The 20,190-nt window shown below is 52.7% G+C and overlaps 1 protein-coding gene across 3 annotated transcripts in view; it reads left to right on the forward strand.

The window, feature by feature from the left end:
* The window catches only part of Gsg1l (GSG1 like), a 189,859-nt gene that overhangs the window by 133,019 nt on the left and 36,650 nt on the right, over nt 1–20,190 (forward strand). For all 3 annotated transcript variants that reach the window (XM_060366862.1, XM_060366861.1, XM_060366863.1), the window contains one exon: nt 17,266–17,377. In XM_060366862.1, the coding sequence (XP_060222845.1) occupies nt 17,266–17,377 (112 nt within the window). The remainder of the gene's footprint in view (nt 1–17,265; nt 17,378–20,190) is intronic.

Below are 20,190 nucleotides of genomic sequence, written 5' to 3' on the forward strand. Positions count from 1 at the left end.
TTTATTTGGCCTGAGGCAGAGTGGTAGTTTTCTGAAGGTCGCCATGTAATTCCCTCTTATGCCACCCTGCTTGGTGGTGGCTGCAGGTGACAGAGGAGAGAGATGACAGCTGCTCCTGAGAAGATTCAGTCCAGCTGATGACCTTGAGCTTTAATGACTTGGCTTAGAACTGCAGGGAAAGGCCATTTCGGGGACTGTGGGGCAGGTGACAGTAGGGTTTCTGCCCTGCAGGTCTCTGACTGTGCTGAGGTCGTAACGTTTCCAGTGGGTTTCTGCTTTACCTTCCTGCTTTCTTCAAAGGCTGTGGCTGTCCCCTGGAAACCTCTTCTCCAGTCTCAGGCCGTGTTGATCACATCCCAGCCCTACCCCATAGCCTGGCCAATCCAAGCATCCTAGCTTCACCACCTCCATGCTTGATCCAGGGGTAAACACATAGTGTTCAGCCGGGGGCACCTGAGATGCTCTGTTAGGGCTAGCAGCTGTGAGCCTGGAGCTGGTGGGGTCTCTAAAAGGAGGAAGCATTCCTAAGGCTGAGCCCAGGAGACAAGGCGCCCCTCTTTGTCATTCCAACCCCCGAGTCATGCTGTATTTGTGTACATGGCTCACATGCCTTGAGTTATTGTAGCTCCTCTTAACTTAGTTGCCACTATGACAGCACCACTTGTGACCATAACGATTTTATGGGCCGGGAAGACTTAGCTCAGAGTACCAAGGCCTTGTTGAGGGGACTAGGAAGGTCTTCATGGAGCCACAGGATCTTTCTGGTTTTCCGCCTCACTATGATGAGTGGGTCAGTCCATGGGTCAGTCTGTGCCTCTGGGATGCTGGTGGCCCAATCAGCAAGCGCTAAAGATGTACAAAGAAGTATGAATTAAACTAAATGTGACTGGGTTAAATTCAGCAACCAACAGGAAGGGCTCTTGGGATGTGGAAATTAAAAACAGGCCAGACTCAACAAAACAAGGCGTATGCTCTGTGAGAGACAGAAAGGTAGACTAAAGAAGAACGTGTGAGGACACACCTGGGAAGCAGAAGCCAATGTGATCTGGGCAGTTTCCTTATCTGACTAAATAGAATTTAAGACCAAGATGATCATAAGGGCCAAGGAATGATAGATATAAAAGAATAACAATCCAAGAAAGCATTTATTCACCATAGTTATGCAGTTACCTGGCAGCACAGGCTTCAAAGTGCCAAATGGTTGCTTATCAAGAAGCACCTGGCATCACAAAATAGTGATGACAATTAAATAAAACACCAAACAATAACCAGCTGAACCTCAGGAAGAAACAGATAACCCCACGGTTGTGATCAGAGATCATTCACACACTCAGAAACAGACGACTCAAAGAAAGCAACTCATAAGTTAGAATTACTAAGTACATAGAGAATTATATCATCCCAGCCCCAGACAAACCCCTGGAGAATAGCATAAGATTTCCAGAAATCCACAGAACATGAACAAATGTGTTGATATCTGAATGCAGTTTACTCAGTTTCCCAAAGCTGTGTATCATTCTTCCTCGTGTGGGTGAGCACATGAGTATGTGCATGTGAGTGTGTGTTTTTATGTGTGTTCACGTGCATGCCTGAGTATGTGTATGCTTGTGTGTGTATAGCATGTATAGGCATATGTGTGGAAGGATCTGGTAAAGAGGAACCGATGGTAGCTGAGCTAGGGCTCAGGTTGAGGGGGCTAGTCCCAGGCAGGATTGTCCAGGATGTCTGTATGGTTTGGCTGAGCTGAGAGTTTGGTTTTCCCAGCAGACCTAGGATAGCTCTATCCTAGCAGGGTGAGGCTCACAGCCATTGCCTGCCCTGCTCGGCTTCAGCACACTTACCTTATTCACAAAACATTTACCCACTACACTAGTTACCTTTTGTTGTGAAATGACATTGCTACAGACTTAGCGACCTAAGTCAGCACACATTCAGGGGCTCTCCGGATTTGTGGGTCAGGGTGTGGTTTGGTCTAGGAGAGTTGCCGTTAAGGAGTGGCCCAGCCGTGTTCTCTCAGACGCTAGTCTGGGAAAGGGTTTGCTTCAGTCTTTGTGTGGTTGCTGGTGGGTTCTGATTTACTATGGTTCATTTCAGGCATTCAGATCCCCACTGGCTGGAGGTCTGATGTGGCTACCTCCATCCACCATTAGGTCATCCTGGGGTGAATGAGCTCCTTGGAGCAGGGGCATCACAACTATGTGCTTCCCAAAACCTCTGTCAGAACAACTGAGGGAAAGAACTACACCAGGGAACGATGGCCTCGCATGCTAGTCACCATACTTGAATAAAAGGCAGCCTGGCAGACGTGGCCCAAGATGCTCTGGGGCTAAAAAGCTAGATGGCATGTGAGCCATTTGTTTGGTCATGAAACACATGACCAAAAGCAGCTTGGGAAGGAAAGGGTTTATTTGGCTTACATGTCCTGTATCCTAAACAGTACACTGGGGGAAACCAAGGCAGGAGCTGGTGAAGGAGCGCTGCTTATTGGCTTGCTCAGCCTGCATTCTTACAGAACCCAGGACCGTCAGTCAGGGGTCTTCCCAACACAATGGGCTCGGCTCTTCCACATCAGTCACTAGTTAAGCAAATGTCCTACAGGTTTGCCTGTAGGCTGATTTTACGGAGGCATTTCCTCAGTTGGGGTTCGCTCCTCTCAGATGACTCTAGCTCATGCCAAGTTGACATAAAACTAGCCAGGACGCTATTCCTCTGGTGTAAGTCATCTTGGAGGCACATGAGAGCTCCATAGGATGCTGGTGTCCCTGGGCTCAAGGGTTTCATTAGCATGGCGGAGTCCACGCTGGCTTTTCCAAAGCCCATGGAGCACAATCTCCAAATGTCCTAGCCATGCCGTGTGGAGAAGCCTGAGACAGAGGCATGCAACAAGATGTGGACATCAGGGAAGAGCCTCTTCAATAGCAAGGGCAGTAGGCACACAGGTCCTGAGGCAGAAATACACCTCAGACCGTCTAGGGTTAACAAGGAGGCCAGAGGGTGGGAGCCAAGGTCAAGGTTGACTATATATATCCCATTGTCATAGCTTAGTCAGCCTCTGGGGTTGGCTGTGCAAGGGTCCTTCCTGTCCTGTCCTTTTCCTCCATCCTTACCTGGTCATCCCCCCACCCCCACCCCCACCCCCATCTCAAGCTGTTTGTCTTCCTGGGCCTGCCTGCCCTCATCCCATCCCATTCCATCCCTCCAGGGGCCTGATCTGCTGCCACAGATAACCTGGGAGTCCGAGAGCCCTCAGAGGCCTAGGAGAACGTGTCCCTTGTTGGAAACTCTCCACTCAGGGACAACTCTCCTCATCAATGGCCTCTGTGGCCTTCCTTCCCAGAAGCTGCAAACTCCCCAGCAGTTGTTTGGAGACTTGGAGTGAGCACAGGCTAGCACACTATTTGTCCCTGGGAAGGTGGCAGCTGGTGGAATCTGACACAGGACAGAAGATGCCTTGTTTAGAAGGAACGTCTCTCTGGGTTCCTTCTGGGTTCCCCGCTCTGAAAAGAGCCAAGTCACAAACTGCCTATGCAACACCGCAAGACTTTGACAGGCCTGAGAGGTCTGCAAACTGTCCCCTGGGACATGGCTAGTGCTTGAGATGGACTGAATACGTGAATGAACGGGCTGTGATGGAGTGAAACATCTGGACTCAGGGTTGAACAGGCCTATGCTCAAATACGCCGTTCCTTCCGTGCTGTGCTGCCCTGGGAGGAACGTTTCCCCTCTCTGAGCTCTACACTTACCTGTCCAACAGCCTGTGGCCATCTTAGTCTGCCCGGGCCAAGGCAAAGACTGTGCAGGATGGTTAGAGTGTTTTGGCAAACTGTGAAGTGCTTGAGAAATGAAGCTATTATCGTAGGCTTTCTGTGGTTTGCTGTAAGACAGCAGCCTGTCCGCTGGTTTCCCTCATGGGCAGACAGTTTCCTGAGCAGCAGCTCAGAGCAGGAAGCGCTGTTCAGCTGATGGCAGGGACGACGGATGGGAGGGTTGGGAGGGTTGGGAGGGTTGGGAGGGAGTGATGTGTCAGTCTTCAACCTGTTGTGGGCGTGTCCGTGCACGGGTGCAGCACTGTCCTGGGCAAAAAGGGAGGAAGGGAGAGTCTCGTGCTGAGTTGCAAATGGCTTGTTTGTTTATCTTGTGGACAGACAAGCTGGGTGGCCTGGGAGGTAGGGAAGACTGACATGGTGTGGGAGACAGAGAGAGGGAAACATCAGAGATGGAATCAAAGGGACATTCAGAGACACAGAGCAGAAGCAAGAGAGGGACAGTGCAGGCTAGGAAACGAGAGAGCCCAGGAAGGAGCCTGTGCCTCCCAGGAGGCATGGCCAGCAGCCTGCATTTTCTTGTTTTGCTTTTATTTTGGAGACAGGGTCTTGCTGCATAGCCCAGGAGCTTGTTACGTAGGCCAAGCCCAGGCTGATCTCAAACTTGAGTCCCCTGCCTCTGCCTTCCAGTTGCTGGAACTGCAGGTATGAGCCACCACACCTGGTTCAAGTGTTCAGGCTTGCTCTTCCACGGTCAACAAAGTCAAGCTGACCTTTTCCTCTGGTGCCAAAAAAAAGAAAAAGAAAAAAGAAAAGAAAGAAAAAAGAAGGAAGGAAGGAAGGAAGGAAGGAAGGAAGAAAAAAACATTGTCCCTCAGGAAGCTGAAGGAAATCTGGTTTTGAACCCCTCAGTGAGGTTTGCCCTCTGGGTGCTCTGCCTCCGGTTTCCCAGCCTCGTCAGCTGCAGGTCACACTTCTAGAGCACGTCGCCATGTTCTAGAGAGCCGCCGCAGCCCTTCCTTCTGGAGGGCCCTCCTCCCCCCTTCCCCAGACACTCCCCCAACAGCTGCCGCAGGCCACACTTACTTCCATTGACTTAGCGTTTTTTGTCTAAGTCACTCAATTTCCATGTAGCCGAGATTTCCTCAGAAAGGAAACCCCAGATCACTGTGGGAAATAAACAGCCGGCGCCACTGTCAGTAGAGGGAAAGCGGTGACGCCAACCATTGTCGCTGAAAACTGGGGCTGCGCTCCCGGCCCCCCTCCAGGACATCCAGCAATGTCTGTAGACACTGTTACGCCTGCAGCGTGTGTGAATGTGGTATACGTGTGTGCCACCTTTTCATGTGTGTGCAGGTGTTGACGCCACTGCATCTAATGGGGAGAGCCTCGGGTACCATAAAACAGCCTCCCATGCTCAGGACAGACCCACAGCCAACATCACTAAGTGTGTGTAGTACTGGGGTTCCCGGGTCCTGCTCCAGAGCCCGCTGGCGTCAAACGAAGTGCGTGCGCTTTGGATAGCACCAGGGAAGGGCCTCAGCCTCCAGGCTCTGCTGAAACACCCACCTCAGAGATGCTTCCCAGCCCTGGAAAAGAACCCAGGACTCCTGGGTCCCTACTCCTAAATTCCAGGCCCTTGATGGTTCTTAAAACAAACAAACAAACAAATAAACAAACAACAACAACCACCAACTGTTTTATTATTATTTATTTTGATGTGTGTGACTGTTTTGCCTGAATGTGTGCATCTGCACCACATGTCTGCTTGACGCCCAGAGAAGCCAGAAGAAGGCATCTGATCCCCTGGGACTGGAATTAGAGTGGCTGTGAGCCACTAGGTGGGTGCTGGGACCCTAGTCCTCTGCAAGAGCAGCCAGCGCCCTTAACCACTGAGCCACCTCTCCAACCCTCCCCTTGGTGGTTCTCACCTTCAACAGCCTGTGCTGCCCACTAGAGCGGAAGCTCCCAGTGGGCAAGGCATCCATCTCTCTCCAGCCTTAGGCACGATGCCCAGTTCAGGGCACGTACTTCTGACTTGTGTGTGGAGTGAACACACAATGTTCACTGGCCTCAGGACTCAGCACACCTGCTGGGCCCTTGCGTCTCCCATGTAAAGCTAAAGCGCGTGCAGGACCAGCTGACCAGGGCCACCGTCTCAGCAGAGGAGGATTCTGCCTTACAGACAAGATCTCCCTTCCCAAACATTGCCGCTGCCCGGCTCTCCCCTGGCATGGAGGAGACTGTTAACCAAGCTCCCAACTCCTGCAGTCATTCCTTTGATCCTCCAACCCCCAGATCTTCTAGTCTCGAAGGGCAGGCAGAGAGCCCGGGGCACTGAGACCTGGCTGGATCATCCGCCTCACCCTGGCCTCACCCTGCACTCTGCACTGGCCCCAGAGTGCTTTGGAGTGGGGAGGCCTTTAAAACTATGTATAATGTCTGAGAGGCCCTGGGAGATGCTTCTGAGAAAGCCATCATGGCGTTGAGGGCCTGGGTCTCATGACAAGGGCCAGAGGCCATTCTCCCTAGACGCAGCTAGAGTCCGTGGCTGTGGCCAGTGAGTTCCTGGAACAGACATCCAAGAACAGAGAGGAGGGGACAGGAATAGGTCCTGACAAGGGAATGTGTGTCTGTCAGAGGGGCCGACTGTGGAAGGGGTATCATGGAGGTACCTGAAGGGAGGCCAGGTCTTCCTGAGACCCTGACTTTTCTACCTCACTTCACACTCTCTTCTCCCATCTGCTCTCTTTTGACACCCCTCCCCCCAGCTCCTCCTCTCCTTCCTCCCAGTCCTCTTCTTCCCCTCTTCCCCCTGACTCCTTCTTTGCTCTACTTCCTCCTCTCTGAGTCCCCTTCCTTTCTTCTCCTTGCTCCTCCCCCTCTTCCCCTTAGTCCCTATCCTCTCCTCCCTACTCCTCTTCATCCTCATCTTCTTCTTCTTCCTCCCTTGTCTCAGTTTCTGTTCTCTTCCCTCTTCTCTTTTTCTTCTGTTTCCTCTCTCCCCACCACCCTCCACCTCCCCTTTACCTGGTCCGGGTGATGGAGGGAAAGCTGCTTGATTAGGTATTCCTCCTGTCCTGTTTCCTTGATGCAGGCTTTTGAAATCCCCAAAGCCACAATTTGCCTCTTGTTTTCTTCCTCTCCTGCAGCTGAGCCCTGAGGCCATGAATGTTTTATATCTAGCTGCCCAGTGAGGAGGGTGTGGGCTACCAGGAGATACTGGGTGGGAGACATATTTGTTAATACTAAAAATCACCCCTTTCCCCATACATTTGCTCTTGGTCACCCAAGACCCATAGGACCCCTGCAAGCCTCACCTGCATGGCCCGGGCTCTTCCATAACCTCAGGCTGGATGGGGTAGATCTGCACAGGCTTCTGGGAGCCCAGGAAATCCACTGTGTGACATTGGAAGGTCCCTGTTAAATGCCACCTCCGATTTGGGCCACTTCACTTTAAAAGACAGGATCCACACAAGAGCAGTGCTAATGACTCAAGTGGGCTGAGATTAGGCCTGTGGAGAAGGGCAGAGAGAGCCCACAGTCTCTGCCGAGCCAGGCTGGGTGGAGGGCGAGTCACTAATTGCCACACTCTGGAGAAGATGCCAGCCAGCTTGCGCCTTCATCCTCAGAGGGCAGAGCGAGAAATTAGCTCAAATTGGAGCTGGAAAGATTTAGGTTACATGTAAGAAGGAACTTTCTCAACTCTGAAATATGCTACCAAGAGAGGCTGCAGGTTCTCCACAGAGAGGCTAAAAATAGCTCATTCTTTAAAAATAGGTCTGGGAGGCTTTAAACACTGCCGGCGCAGTCACGGACATGGTCTGCAGTGCCGGCTATCTGGCCCTGTGCCCCTCAGGCCCAAGAAGGCCACCAGCCCCAGACATTGGTCCCTGCAGGGATGGCATCTGGGTACCTCAGATTTGCACAGAGCAGCCATTTCCACAGCTTGGCTGAACCCACCCAGGGCTCTCGTTGCTCTAACATGGAAGGCCACTTGGTGCTGGTTATCTGCGGTTGCTCTGGCCCTCCCTGTTGCTGCACCCCAGCCCTGAGAGTTTGCTGGGGTGCATCCATCTTGCAGCCAGGCAGCCTATTCCATGCTTGCTTCTCAGCTCCCCCAGGGACTGACCACCTTCCCTGAGAGGACAGCAGTCCTGCTCCCTGGCTCCCAGCCTGCTGCTTCTCTCTAACCCCTTCCTCACTAGGCAGTCAGTGATCGGGTGTGAGGCCATGCATGAAGCCCTGGGTCCTACCACTGCCAAAACAACCAACCAAACAAACAACCCAAGTACGTCTTACAACAGGAATTCGATTCCCTCTCCCTTTCCCACGGCATCCAGGATCAAGTCCTACCTCCCTAGATGGCTTCGAACTTTCCCTTGAAGGGTTCTTATTTGTTCCTCCAGCATCTCTCACCTCTCAGCTCCATTTCGTGGCCCAGCCTCTCCCCTGCCTCTTTCAGACCCTCAGCCTGGATGGTACCTGCTCCAGAGGCTTCTGCTCTACAGCCCTGGACCTCCTGCTTTGACTGCCTTGACCCACAGAAGTTCGCATCCCATTTTGAGGCAAGCCCGTACATCTGCCCCTAATAGATGCCTACTTCCCAGAGAGAAGGCCTGGTGCTTCCAGCCCCACGGACTCTGGGATGACTTAGTGCAGAGGGACAGCACATTGCTAATTTCGGAGAGTCATGCCTGTAGTCCTAGCATCTAAGAAGCTGAGGCTATCCTGGGCTACAGAGTGAGACTCTGTCCGGAAAAAACAAACAAACAAAAGAACAACAACGAAAAAACCAAGGGTGTGGGAGAAGAGAGGCAGGCTGCCATGTGGTTTCACCTTATGAAGGACCATTTCTTTTTACCAGATGTGGCCCAGCTCTTTGGAGGCAGAGGCGGGGAGGATGAGGAGATGGAGGCCAGCCTGGGCTACCGGAGAGAGAAGGAGAGTAGGAAAGTGAGAGGGAGACAGGAAGGAAAAGAGTAAAGGGATGGGGACTGAGCAGCTTCTCTACAGTAGCCTGCCCCTCCATTTACCCTGCTCCATTCCAGGTAATCAGGATGCTCTAGGCTGAGCTTAGAGCAGACAACTGAGGAGCAGGCATTGGTAGCAAGCTTCTCTCCAGGGTACCTCTGAGTTGAAGGAGCTGTTCAGAACAGAGGTAAAATAAATAAATTAATCAATTCAGTTGTGTTACAGAGGAGGAACCAAGGCTGGGAGGGAACCTGGGGAGTCCCTGTCCTTTGGCTGTGAAATACAGATGAAAGTTTCAGCTGCTTGGCAGAGCAGAGGTGAGAGCCAGGCTAGTCACAGCGATGGTGAAGTCCTGCACTGGTGTTCCCGCGCCAGGACCCCGCAGAACCCCTGTGTGTGCTTGGTACTGGCCCTCAGTATGGGGGGGAGGAGGGGAAGGGGAGGCTGCTGAGACCACTGCACTTCCCCTAAGCGCCGAGCCTCCCCATCCCCCTCCTCCAGCCGCATTATTAAGTTAACTCCATAAGCATGTGATTTGAGCATTTCAATTTCATCTGTGGCCTCTCGGCTCTCTCATCTCAAGACGACCTGCCTGCCAGTGCACTCGAGGCTGCCCATGAATAAAGTTAATTTCCCATCACAAAAAAAAAAAAAAAAAAAAGGAAAGAAAAAGAAAAGCCTTGCAGCCAGCAGGTACTTAGTACAGGTTCAGCTGCATGCCATGCCAGGCTCCCAGCAAGGCTTGGCTTTGTCCCCATCCTGCCCTCTGCTTCCAGCTCTAGATCATCTCCCGATGCATGCAAGAATATTTATTTAGCCACGAATGCTCCCCAAGTGTTCCCTGTAATAACCGAGACTTTAATAACATCTTTAATAACAAGCCTTATTATAAGCTAATTAATCAGCCACCTCCACGATCCTGCCATTAAATGGAGCATGGCAATCAAGCAAGACATTCTTCAGTCCTGCAAAAGAGAGCGGGGCCGGAAGTAGCCGAGGCCTGGAAACTGGGTCGCTGCCCCTGATCCAAGATCAGGTGCAATCTCTGGACTGGAGAGTGGGTAGGCTGGGTGGTCTGCCAGGCCTCGGGGTGACCGGGAAGCGGCCTTTGACCCCCAGCAACGGGACAAAATGGGATTTGGGAAATGGCATGTGGCAAGCCCTGAGGGGCCATGTCAACTCCACCTGCCCCCCCCCAGCCTTGCTTTCTGGGCTGACTTTAAGTCAGGAGCATAGGACCCAAAGGGTATGCTGGAAAATTATGTACACGTCCAGCCTGTCTGCACTTTTCTACTCACATCTCTTGCCCGCCAGCCAGCCTCACTCACAGTAAGTAACCTTGCCTCGCCCTTGCTCGTGATGAGCAGAGTCATGGAACCTCCTTTGTCAGGGGGTCTAGAACTGGACTCCTCGGGAAAAGCACACAGCACCCCTCAACTCAAGTCTTACTTGAGTGCTCTTTCCTCTCTACCCTTGGGTGGAGCCTCTTGCTTGCTGGCCGGCCACTGAGTTCTAGAACCCTCTCTCACCTGCTTACCTTCTGTCTTGCTTCTAGGATAGGGCCCATGCTATCCTGCACCAGATGCACCCCCCCCGCCCCCACCACCCCACTGTGATTCCCCAATCTGTCCAGAAGATCCACCTCCCACCTGACATGCCCCCAAACCTGCCACTCTGAGACACTAGACTCGGGGCTCCTCTATCACTTCCCTTCCAATTCTATGCCAGCTGAGCACCCATTCCCGCTCCAGAGGGAGCCTGTCATAGTCACCTGTGGTCTCTGGTTGGCTGGTCCAAGGGTCGCTTTCCTGGCCCACCCATCTTTCACCTGAAAGTGAAATACCTTGAGTGCCCTTTCTCCCAGACCCCAGGCTGCTCCAATTTTCTTTCCATGCCCGTCCCCAGTTCAGATTCCTCGGCTGGTCGGCTCTGCTCGGCCCCGGATGCTTCTCCTTCTCTGCTCTCCCACTCTTTCTGCCATCTCTCTCAGGCTGCTGCCTCATTTCTTCTTCTATGCTGATGATGTGTGCATCTGTTTCCAGCTCTGACAGCTCCCAACCACAGCCTGGTACACTAACTGCTCACTCGATATCTGCGGAGACAGAAAATAAGTGTTTCAAGCGAATATGGCCCTGAAAGATTCCACCCACCCAGACTTCCTCCCTTCTTCTCTCTCTCTCTCACTCTCTGTCTCTCTCAACAAAAGCGTCACCATCTGCCCAATCCCTTAAACCAAAGGCCAGCCTGGAATTTAAGACAGCCACTTCATCCACGTCCACCTACCAGCAAATGCTGTCGACACGAAGCCTCATCTTTTTCGGTTGCTGAAACAAGATACTCAAGACTAGACACTGATACAGAAGAAGAGTGTATTTGGTGCATGATTCCGGAGCTGGGAAGCCTGAGAGTGTGACCCTGGCATCCACTCGGCATCGGTGTTGGGTTTGGTGGTGCGCTAGCACCTGGTGGAGGCATCCAGTGCTGAGACAGAGCAAGTGAGGCAGCTTGAGCCTCTTCTTCCTCTGCTATACACCAACATCATCACCTAACCCTAATCACCCCCCCGAGAATACCATTAGATCCAAGTTTAAGGATTACATTTCCAACACATGAGGGACACACATGAACTTTGACTCTCGGTTTCAAAGTTCCTCAGAACTGCCTTCAGATCGGCCCAAGCGGCCCAGCTCAGCCTTGTCCCTAGGCTCCTCTCTTCTTCCTTCCCCCTAACCATCCCACTCCACCCCATGATCAGTAACTGCAGTGCTCTTTAGGTGGTAAGCTGGGCTGAATGCCAGGCTCAGAGGTGAAGTGCTTTCCTAGCACACGCAGCCGTGGGCCTGGTTTTCAAGGCAGACTCTGAAACGCAGACTTCCACCGTGTCTTTGAGAGATGTACAATTTTCCTGTGTTGAGCTTTCTTAAACTGAGGCCCTTCCTGTGTGTGCATGAATAGAATTCAACCTAGGGACCAACGCTGCTCTAAGCCAGTGGTTCTCAAGCTTTCTAACCCTGCAGCCCGTCAACACAGTTCTGCATGTTGTGGTGACCCGACCCCCACCCCCTGACCGTAATATTATTTTGTTGCTACATCATAACTGCAACCTTGGTTTGCTACTGCTATGAATGTAAATATTGGATAGGCCACCTCCTTGACAGGGTTGTTTGACCCCCCAAAGGGTTGAGAGCCACTGTTGTAAGACAAGACTTGAGGAAAGGAATGATTCTGCTGGCTGCTAGGTCTAGCTTTAGGCATAGCTTGGAGATGCTGGATTAGGTCCTGTGTGGCCTCGCCTCCTCTGCCCTAACTAAGGTCTGGCGTGCCAGCTCCTGAAGCTGCCTTGCAGTCTCTGCGGTGAAGTATGTACCCTGACATTTCAGGGGAGAAGGGGCTGTTTAGCTCATGGTCTTGGAGGGTTCAGAATGTAATCACTCGGTCCACACCCTTGGTCAGGGCCTCATGGTGGTGAGGGCCTCTGGAGTAGGAGGCACAGGAAAGGGCCAGGGCCACCAGCTGAGGACCAGAGCCCAAACGGGAGAATTTTTTTGGGGGGGAACATCAGGTTCACTGGGGGTGTAGCCCCATGTGTGTTGGGATCAGAGGAGAACTTTGAGGGGTCAGTTCTCTCCTTCCTGCGGTCTTTAGGCCTGTGCAGAAAGGCTCTCACTCACTGATCACCCTGCTGCCCCCCCTCCATGTTACAGGGAGGCAAGCACACTCCCACCTCTTAAAGCCTCTGGGCAAGGGTGAAATACAGCCTTGGGACTGAAAGGGGCTGGACGCAGGGAGGCTCATGCAGGGGGTGGGGCTCCTGGGGCTTCTGAGAGGGCAGCAGTCTCAGAGCAAATGAGCACCGGGCAGGAGCCCAAGGGAAAGCCTTGTCCTTCCAGGTCACGGCTTCTACGGCAAAGCCGTAATGATCTGAAAAGTGTGGTGTTGCCACATAACGGGTGGGGGCGTCCAGACTGGTAGGATGAGGTGATGAGCTAGGAAATAGAGCTGTGTGTGGCAGGAGACTGGGGACGTCACACGGGTGAGCACCCCTTATCTGAAATTCTGGGAGCCAGAAACTCTTAGAATTGTTTTTTCCAGAGCTGAGGTATTTGCATATGCAAATGAGGTGTCTTGGGATGGACCCAAGGTTATAGAGGAAGTTCGTTTTTTGCTTTACCTGCACCTCAGACACAGCTGGGAGGTGTTTTTTTTCTATGACGTTCACACCTGTGTTTTGACTGTTTCTCGTCACACGAAGTCAGGGGCAAGCTTGCCACCTGTCAGCACTGAAGAAGTTTGCGATTTTAGAGCATTTTTGAGGTTTTGGATTTGTGGGATTCTCAACCTGCATGAAAGGATCACTTAAAAGCGGCGGAGAAAGAAAACCCCATCCTGTTGGGGTTCAAAGCTGATCGCTGAGGAAATGAAGGCAGGTCCTTCCCTCACAGCGCGCAGCAGGCTAAACTCTAGATGAACTGATAAACTTCTACAAGTGTACAGGAGAGTGTGCTGAGTGGACGCAAGAAGCAAAAGCCGGAAACAGCCGATAAGTTGCTCCGTCAGTCGCAGAGATGCGAGGCCAGGGCAGCCTTATCCTGCCGAAACCTTGAAGCAGCCGAGATGGCACTTCTGTATATGATGCATAAACAAACGGCGCTCCACGCAGATCTTGGACATTTCTTCAGAAGCAAAAACAAACAAATGAGCACTACAGCCTGGAGAAGACTTGGAAGGACCGGAAATGCTTATTTCCTGGTGACAAGCCAGTGTGTGTGTGTGTGGGGGGGGAGGCACGGTATCTGACTCTGACACTAGCACATGCGGAAAACGCCAGAGCCCGGGGACAGGAGACAAACGTGAGGCAGCTGGCAGCTTAGGGGGTGTGGAGAGCGAGAAGCCAGGAGAGTCTCAGGGACTCCAGGTCCTTCTAGATGCCACCAAATGGTGCGTCACGCTGGGATTGTCAGATCCGTGGATGTGGGAGTCACGGGGCTCACTGTGAATTTTAGTGACTAGCCGCGTGCAGGCTCTGGCTCCTCCAAAGGAAAAAGTGTCCCACCCTGAGGAAAGAAAGCGACTTCTGAACTGAGGGCGTGGGGAGGGTGAGAGCACTCTGTGTCTACCAATCACACTTCTCCGAGAAACAAAACTTATTACTAAAATCGGAAAGCCATGTGCAGAGAAGACAGGCAGTCAGCTTTGCCACCTGTGCAGCAGCAGGATTAGTAGCCTGTGTACATAAAGAACCTCTATCAAGCCCTAGGGAGATGATATGTGTGTGTGTGTGTGTGTGTGTGTGTGTGTGTGTGTGTGTGTGTTATAGTGTATGATGTGAGGTTATGGTGTGTGCATGTCAGGTGTGTGTTCATGTGGGATGTTTACATGTATGGATGCAACATGGAGCCCCGGGTTGATGTATCTTCCTCTGTTGGTCTCCATCCTTCTTTTTTTGAGACAGGGTCTATCTCACTGAGAAGATGGGTGGGCCAGCCAGTGAGTCTCAGGGACCGTGCCCACCACACCCCAGCACTGGATCTGAAGGAGCGTTCCATGCCTAGCTTCCCGTGGGCCCTGACTTCAGGGCCTCACACCAGCATGACAGGAATATGACCCACGAAGCATCTCTGCTCCCTGAGGAGGTAGATTTAGAAAACACTCGGGAGCTGGAGAGACGCATATGTGAGCGAGCAAGCGATGTGCCTACTGTCACAGAGTATGGGAACCTGAGCTCTCAAGCCCAGAGTCTGCGTGTAAAGTTAGGCCCGGTGCTGTGCGTGTCACCAGTGCTGTGGGAGAGACGCAGGAGAACAGCCGGGACTTGCTGGCCACCAGCTCAGCTCCAAGTTCAAGAACAGACCATCCCAAAGGAATGAGGCAGAGAGGGACAGACGAGGATACCCAACCCCCTCCTCAGTCTCCAGAAGAACCTGCATGCGTGTGTGCCCGCTACTGCACACACAAACCACACAAACACACACACACACACACACACACACACACACACACACACACACGACTGAGGAAGGCTATGGCCCACATATTCAGAGCGGAGAAAACAAAAATGGATAATAAACATGGCAACGCCCAGCTCAGGGGTTCTAAGGGACAATAAGTGTGGCCATGGGATGCTTAGATCTTTTAACGCCTTACAGCATTAAGCGCCGGTGAGGCCTGTGGGTGAGTGAGGGCACCTTAGGGAGCCCTCACGGGACTCGGCATCCTCTCCCCTCCTGTCTCTCTGTTCCTCCCCTTGCTTCATCTGCCCTTACCACCGTTTCTTCCCTTGTCACCACCTTCTCTCCTGCCTTCTCTTTAGAGGCAGGGCAAAGCGTGACAGAGGCAGTGAGAGGAGGAGGGGCAGCAGCAGGTGAGACAGCTGGGGAGGAGGCCTGGTTATAAGACTGTGTGTGGGGGGGATGAAGATGGCTGCTGAGAAAGTGCCTGGCAGGCAAGGGGAGGACCTGAGTGACATCACCTTGTAATCCCGCTGCTAAGGAGGGGCTGGGTGGGGTTCACTGGCTAGCTAGTCTGGGCGATTGGTGAGCTGGAGAGCAGTAGAGGTAGGTCCCCAGTGTTGGTCCCTGGCCCCTACACATGCACACTTGAGCATTAACCCATGTATACAACACACAACCAAAAAAAAATAGTTTTTAAAAGAGTATTTGGAAACTGGGTGTGGTGGTGCATCTGTGACACCAGAACTCAGGAGGATAAAACTCTTAAATTCAAGGTTACCCTGATCTATATAGTAAGGCCAAGCAAAATAAACAAAAACAACCCTCCCCCCAAAAAAAACCAACAGCAAAACACCCCACTCCCAATGAAAACAGAAGAAAACAAAACAAACAACACAAGAAGAAAACTTAAGAGAATCTGAATCTCAGTCTGTGCTGGTTAGGTTTTTTGTTTTTACCAACCTGGCACAAACTGGATGGACCTCGACTGAGAAAATGCCCCCATCGCATTTGGCATATAGGCAAGTCTGTAGCTTATTTTCTTGATTGATGGTGGGTGTGGGTGGGCACCTCTTACTAAGGGAGGTGCCATCCCTGGGCAGGTGGGCCTGGGTGCTATAAGAAAAGAGGCTGAGCAAGCCACGGGGAGCAAGTCAGTAAGCAGCGTTCTTCCATCACTTCTGCATTGACCCCAGCCTTGGCTTCCCTCCCTGATGGGTGTTGCCTGAGAGCTGTAAACATGCCGATCTCCTTTCTTCCTCTCATCACCCACCCCGTTCCTCATCAGGACCATCTCCTCTCTTAAAACCGACTCCATACCTTCAGGTTGGCCCCACAGGAGGCCTCAGACGGCACAGGTCTATAGCCTTTCTCCAAGAGAAGTGCTGTTTTATGTCAGTCCTGGTGGTTGTAATGATTTGTGCCTAGTGGGCATCAGATACCTAGGACGCTCTATCTTTGGTCCCTTGCTTCCCGACATGATCATCTTCATCTTTGCCACGATCCTCCTCTTTGGGGTGATGGAGAGATTGGCGGTTCAGAGAGGTCAAGTGCTCAGCCCAAAACCACGCAGGAAAAAAGTGTGGTAGGGGAGAGACCATCCCCATCTTCCTGCAGCTCACAGCTCTACAACCGGAGAGTTACCCTCATGGCAACACTGCACATGCTCAGAGCTAAACGTTACTCCAGCTCTATTTGGCTGTGCCGCAGCTTGCTTTTGTGTCACCGTGATGACAATACCCAGTGGAGGCAACCTAAGGGAAAAGGAGTTGTTTTGGTTCATGGTTTAAATCCGCCATGGTAAGACAGGCAGGCTGTGCAGCTCATTCACGGCAGCAGGTATACAGCTTAGATCGTGGTGGACCAAGAGGCAGAGAGTGAGAAAGGCCGAGGGGCAGGGCTAATGGGTCCGCCCTGTGACCCACTGCCTCCAGCTGGCCCCCACTTCCTGCAACACCCATAGTTTCCACCAAAGCACCACCAGCTGCTGCGGCTGGAACAAGGGTCCAAAACTTGAACCAGTGGGGGCGTCCCATGGGGGACAGTCCAGTTTCAAGCTGCACACCATCCCATGTACACCATGGTTGTGTTAAGAAAGAAATCTATGCAGCTGATTTTACGACCCTCTACCGCCGTGAGCTTTGGAAATTACCCTGGAGGAGACGTGTGCCGTGTGGCCGTTCTAATATGGTGTCGGCACATACGACTGCAGGCTGAAACCAGCCCCTTTGTCTGTTTCTTCAGGAAAAGTTTTATCGGAGAGACTCATTAGTTAACACATCTCCCGCAGCCGGTTGGATGAGTGAAACAGTTTTAACAGGGACCACGTGACTGAGACTCCACATTCAAATGTTTGCCCCTTTGGACCCTTTACAGGCACCAGTTTTGAGCTTATACCTGTTTCCTCTGCTTAAGCTTCCCCAGGGCCGGCCTCCATCCTCTGGCCACACCAGTGTCTCCCAGCCTCTGCTCACGTCCCTTTCATGCACTTTCCCAATGCTAACAGGCCAGCTGGCTTGGGGGCCCTAGAGATGGGGCAAGGTTCCTCCCTGAACCCTGACGCCTGCTCTTCTCCACAGGTCTCCTGGGAATGGTGGCACACATGATGTATACACAGGTGTTCCAGGTCACCGTGAGCCTTGGCCCAGAAGACTGGAGACCTCACTCCTGGGACTATGGGTGGTCCTTCTGGTAAGTGGCCTTTGACCTTCAGGGAGCAGAGTCTGAGTCATGCTGGGTACACCAAGGCGTGTCTCAGGAGCCTTTAGCTTGTGAATGGCAGAAACCCATAACGACAAGAACAAGGGTGTTTGTTTTTTGGTTTACCTCAGAAGCTTAGGGTGTTGTACGGGACAGGGTAGGGGCTGGGGGATGGGCACACACAACCAGCTGGGACTCTGGGTTGTGACAGAATCCCTTCCCCCATCAGTCTAAGTGGAGAGACCCTGGAGCTCAGCATAGTGAGTGACATCCCCCAAGACCGGTGTGTCCTTCACACTCAGAGATGAGGCCTCTCTTTCTCCAGCATGGGCTGAGGTCCCAAACTTCCCTCTGATGGACACGGGTCCTTTTCTTTCACCTGAATGGTCATGGCAGCTAGGGAATGTGTTTCAGCTCAAGCAGGCCAACCTCTGGAACTAGGAGCCAGTCCCAAGGTGTCCAGTGGCAACGAGGTGGAACGCATGCTGGGTGAGCCCCTGTAGTGTCTGGGTGACTTCCTCAAGGACCCAGCCTTTCTCTCCCTTTTCCTCAGTCTCTCACAGCTTCAGTCTCAAGCAGCCTCCCTCAGAGTGGTGGCGAAGGCTGTTGCCAAGGACAGCTTCGTAATAGCACCTTATAAACATACTACAATCATCAAGGGTCAGGGTGGGGGAGACAGGGGTTGGGAAGTGGGGGGAGGGGTGGTTCCTTTCCTGACCTTGTTGGTAAACATTCTCATTGACTTAGCACAAGTCATGTGACCATCCTTGAGCCACAGGGTTTAAATCCTGGGGAAACGGGAAGGATCCGATGGGGCCACACACCACAGTGGTCCAGAGCATCTGCAAGGAATGGAGAGGTCCAAAGGGATGCTGGCGATAATGCTGGGGTGAGCTGTTACCAGATGTCAGAGTGTCACTGGCCTGGCTGTCTAGGCCTCATCCTGGTGGCTGGGGACGCATGTCCCTGAGCATGGTGGCTCTGGGCAGCTGCTCTCCATCGTTGTGGGGATGCAGCAGGGGTGGCTCAGGTCCCACAGGTCCCAGCAGGGCTCTGGGTCAGCACTCTGGGAACTCGAGAAACCTGACTGAGGGCCACAGTCCTGGTAGCAGAAAGGAGCTGAGCCCCGGTGGTCTGGTGTGCAGCTATGATGAGTGACAGATGCTGTAGGCCTGGCGCTCCTTTCTCGAGCACTCCACAGACTTCTTAGATGGCTCCCGTGCAGGATTTGACGGGAACGACGAATGAGCTCCTGTTGCCTGTGTGGGAACCAAGGCTCAGAAAGGATGGGGCACCTGCCCTGGGTCACTCAGCTTTAGGGCAGCACTAGGATTTCTCTGTTCCCACGCTGAGCCTGCAGGTTTTGACCATGGGCCTTGTGTTTCCCTTGGACCTGGCTGGCTCCTTTACCCACACTGCCTCCCACACGGCACCAGATTCCACAGGACCTACTAAAGCTGCCTACCACAGCTCCATTTCTCATCCCAAAGGAGGCCATTTATTTTGCTTAATATATATGAGGCCATTCGTCTCAAGTCTGGCCCAAGCTTCCATGGCTCACTCCAGGTAGCTTTAAGAGGGAGGAAGTCCCAGCCTCCAGCTTCAAGCCCAGCAGAAAGAATGAGGCTGAGGACCCTGGGGCATAGAGCATTCTCTGGAGGACAGCTGTGCCTTTTGAGCAGCCCAGCGTGCCCTGTCACCTGTGGCAGCGCTGAGGGTAGCAGAGAGTGAGACTTTAGGAATAGGTCAGGTTCAAAGCTGACCCTGACCCTTGCTGGCTGTGGATGCTGGCCTTGTCCCTTACCCCCCCGAGTGTCTCAGCATTGTCAGCTATAAAATAGAGAGTGCCTCGTGGTCTCCGCAGTGGCAGCCCATTCATTCTCTGTTGGTGGGTAGCACATCACCCAGCGTCTATTGGGCTCAAAGAAAACTGTATGGCCTCATGGTTTTGCAGGTTACCTAGGCTCAGCAGGTTGGTCCTGGCTTGGAGCTTTCCATAACAATCTGGTTCACATCGCTGGGGCTGACTCAGGTGACCCTGGATATTAGCTCAGTACAGTGCTGGCTGGCAGTGGTTAGTGGCCAGAGCAGCTCCTTGTTCATGGTACCTGGTCCCTAAGGACAGTGTCCAGTGATCAAGCATTTCAGGAGAACCAGGGGGAAGCCACAGGCTTAGTATGTGAGGTCTTACGTCACTCTGCCGCACTCTGTGGGTCAAGGGCAGGTGCAGGGGCTGCGGCCCTTGGTAGCAGCTCTCAGGCAGAAGTGAGGCTGTGAACTGGGGTCATCCAGGCGGAGGTGGTCACTCAAGTTTGACAGGCGTACTGGTGTGTGTGAGGCCAGCTTATAGTATGCGTATAAGACAGATGCTCTGTGGACAACAGTAGTCATGAGGGCTGCCTCAGCCACTGACACTCAGGGCTGCATGACCCAGATGTCCAACCGCCCATATTTGAAGGAACACTCCAGGATGCTATCCCCTTCATCTGTGTCAACTCTCCTTAGCTTACCCAGAACACTCCAGGCAAGACTATGGTGGGCATTCAGCCAGGAGTAAGGACTGGGTAGAGTAGGAGTTGAGTGGGCCAACGGCTCCAGACAAGACTCTGTGAGTGGCCGCCTCAGCCTGCCTTTGCCTCCCATGGCGTCACTGGTTGCACTGGATCAGAAAGTCAGAGACAGTGTGGAGCATGTGTCCCAGAGAAGTCACAGTCGGCCTCAGGGGCTGCCTGTTGCCAGGAGCACCCGTTGGCCTGTGGCAGGTTTGCTGGGCCTGAACCTACACTGGTAGTTTTGTAATACAT

The sequence above is a fragment of the Meriones unguiculatus genome, chromosome 14 (assembly GCF_030254825.1).
Source record: "Meriones unguiculatus strain TT.TT164.6M chromosome 14, Bangor_MerUng_6.1, whole genome shotgun sequence".
In the NCBI taxonomy this organism is placed as follows: Eukaryota; Metazoa; Chordata; class Mammalia; order Rodentia; family Muridae; genus Meriones; species Meriones unguiculatus.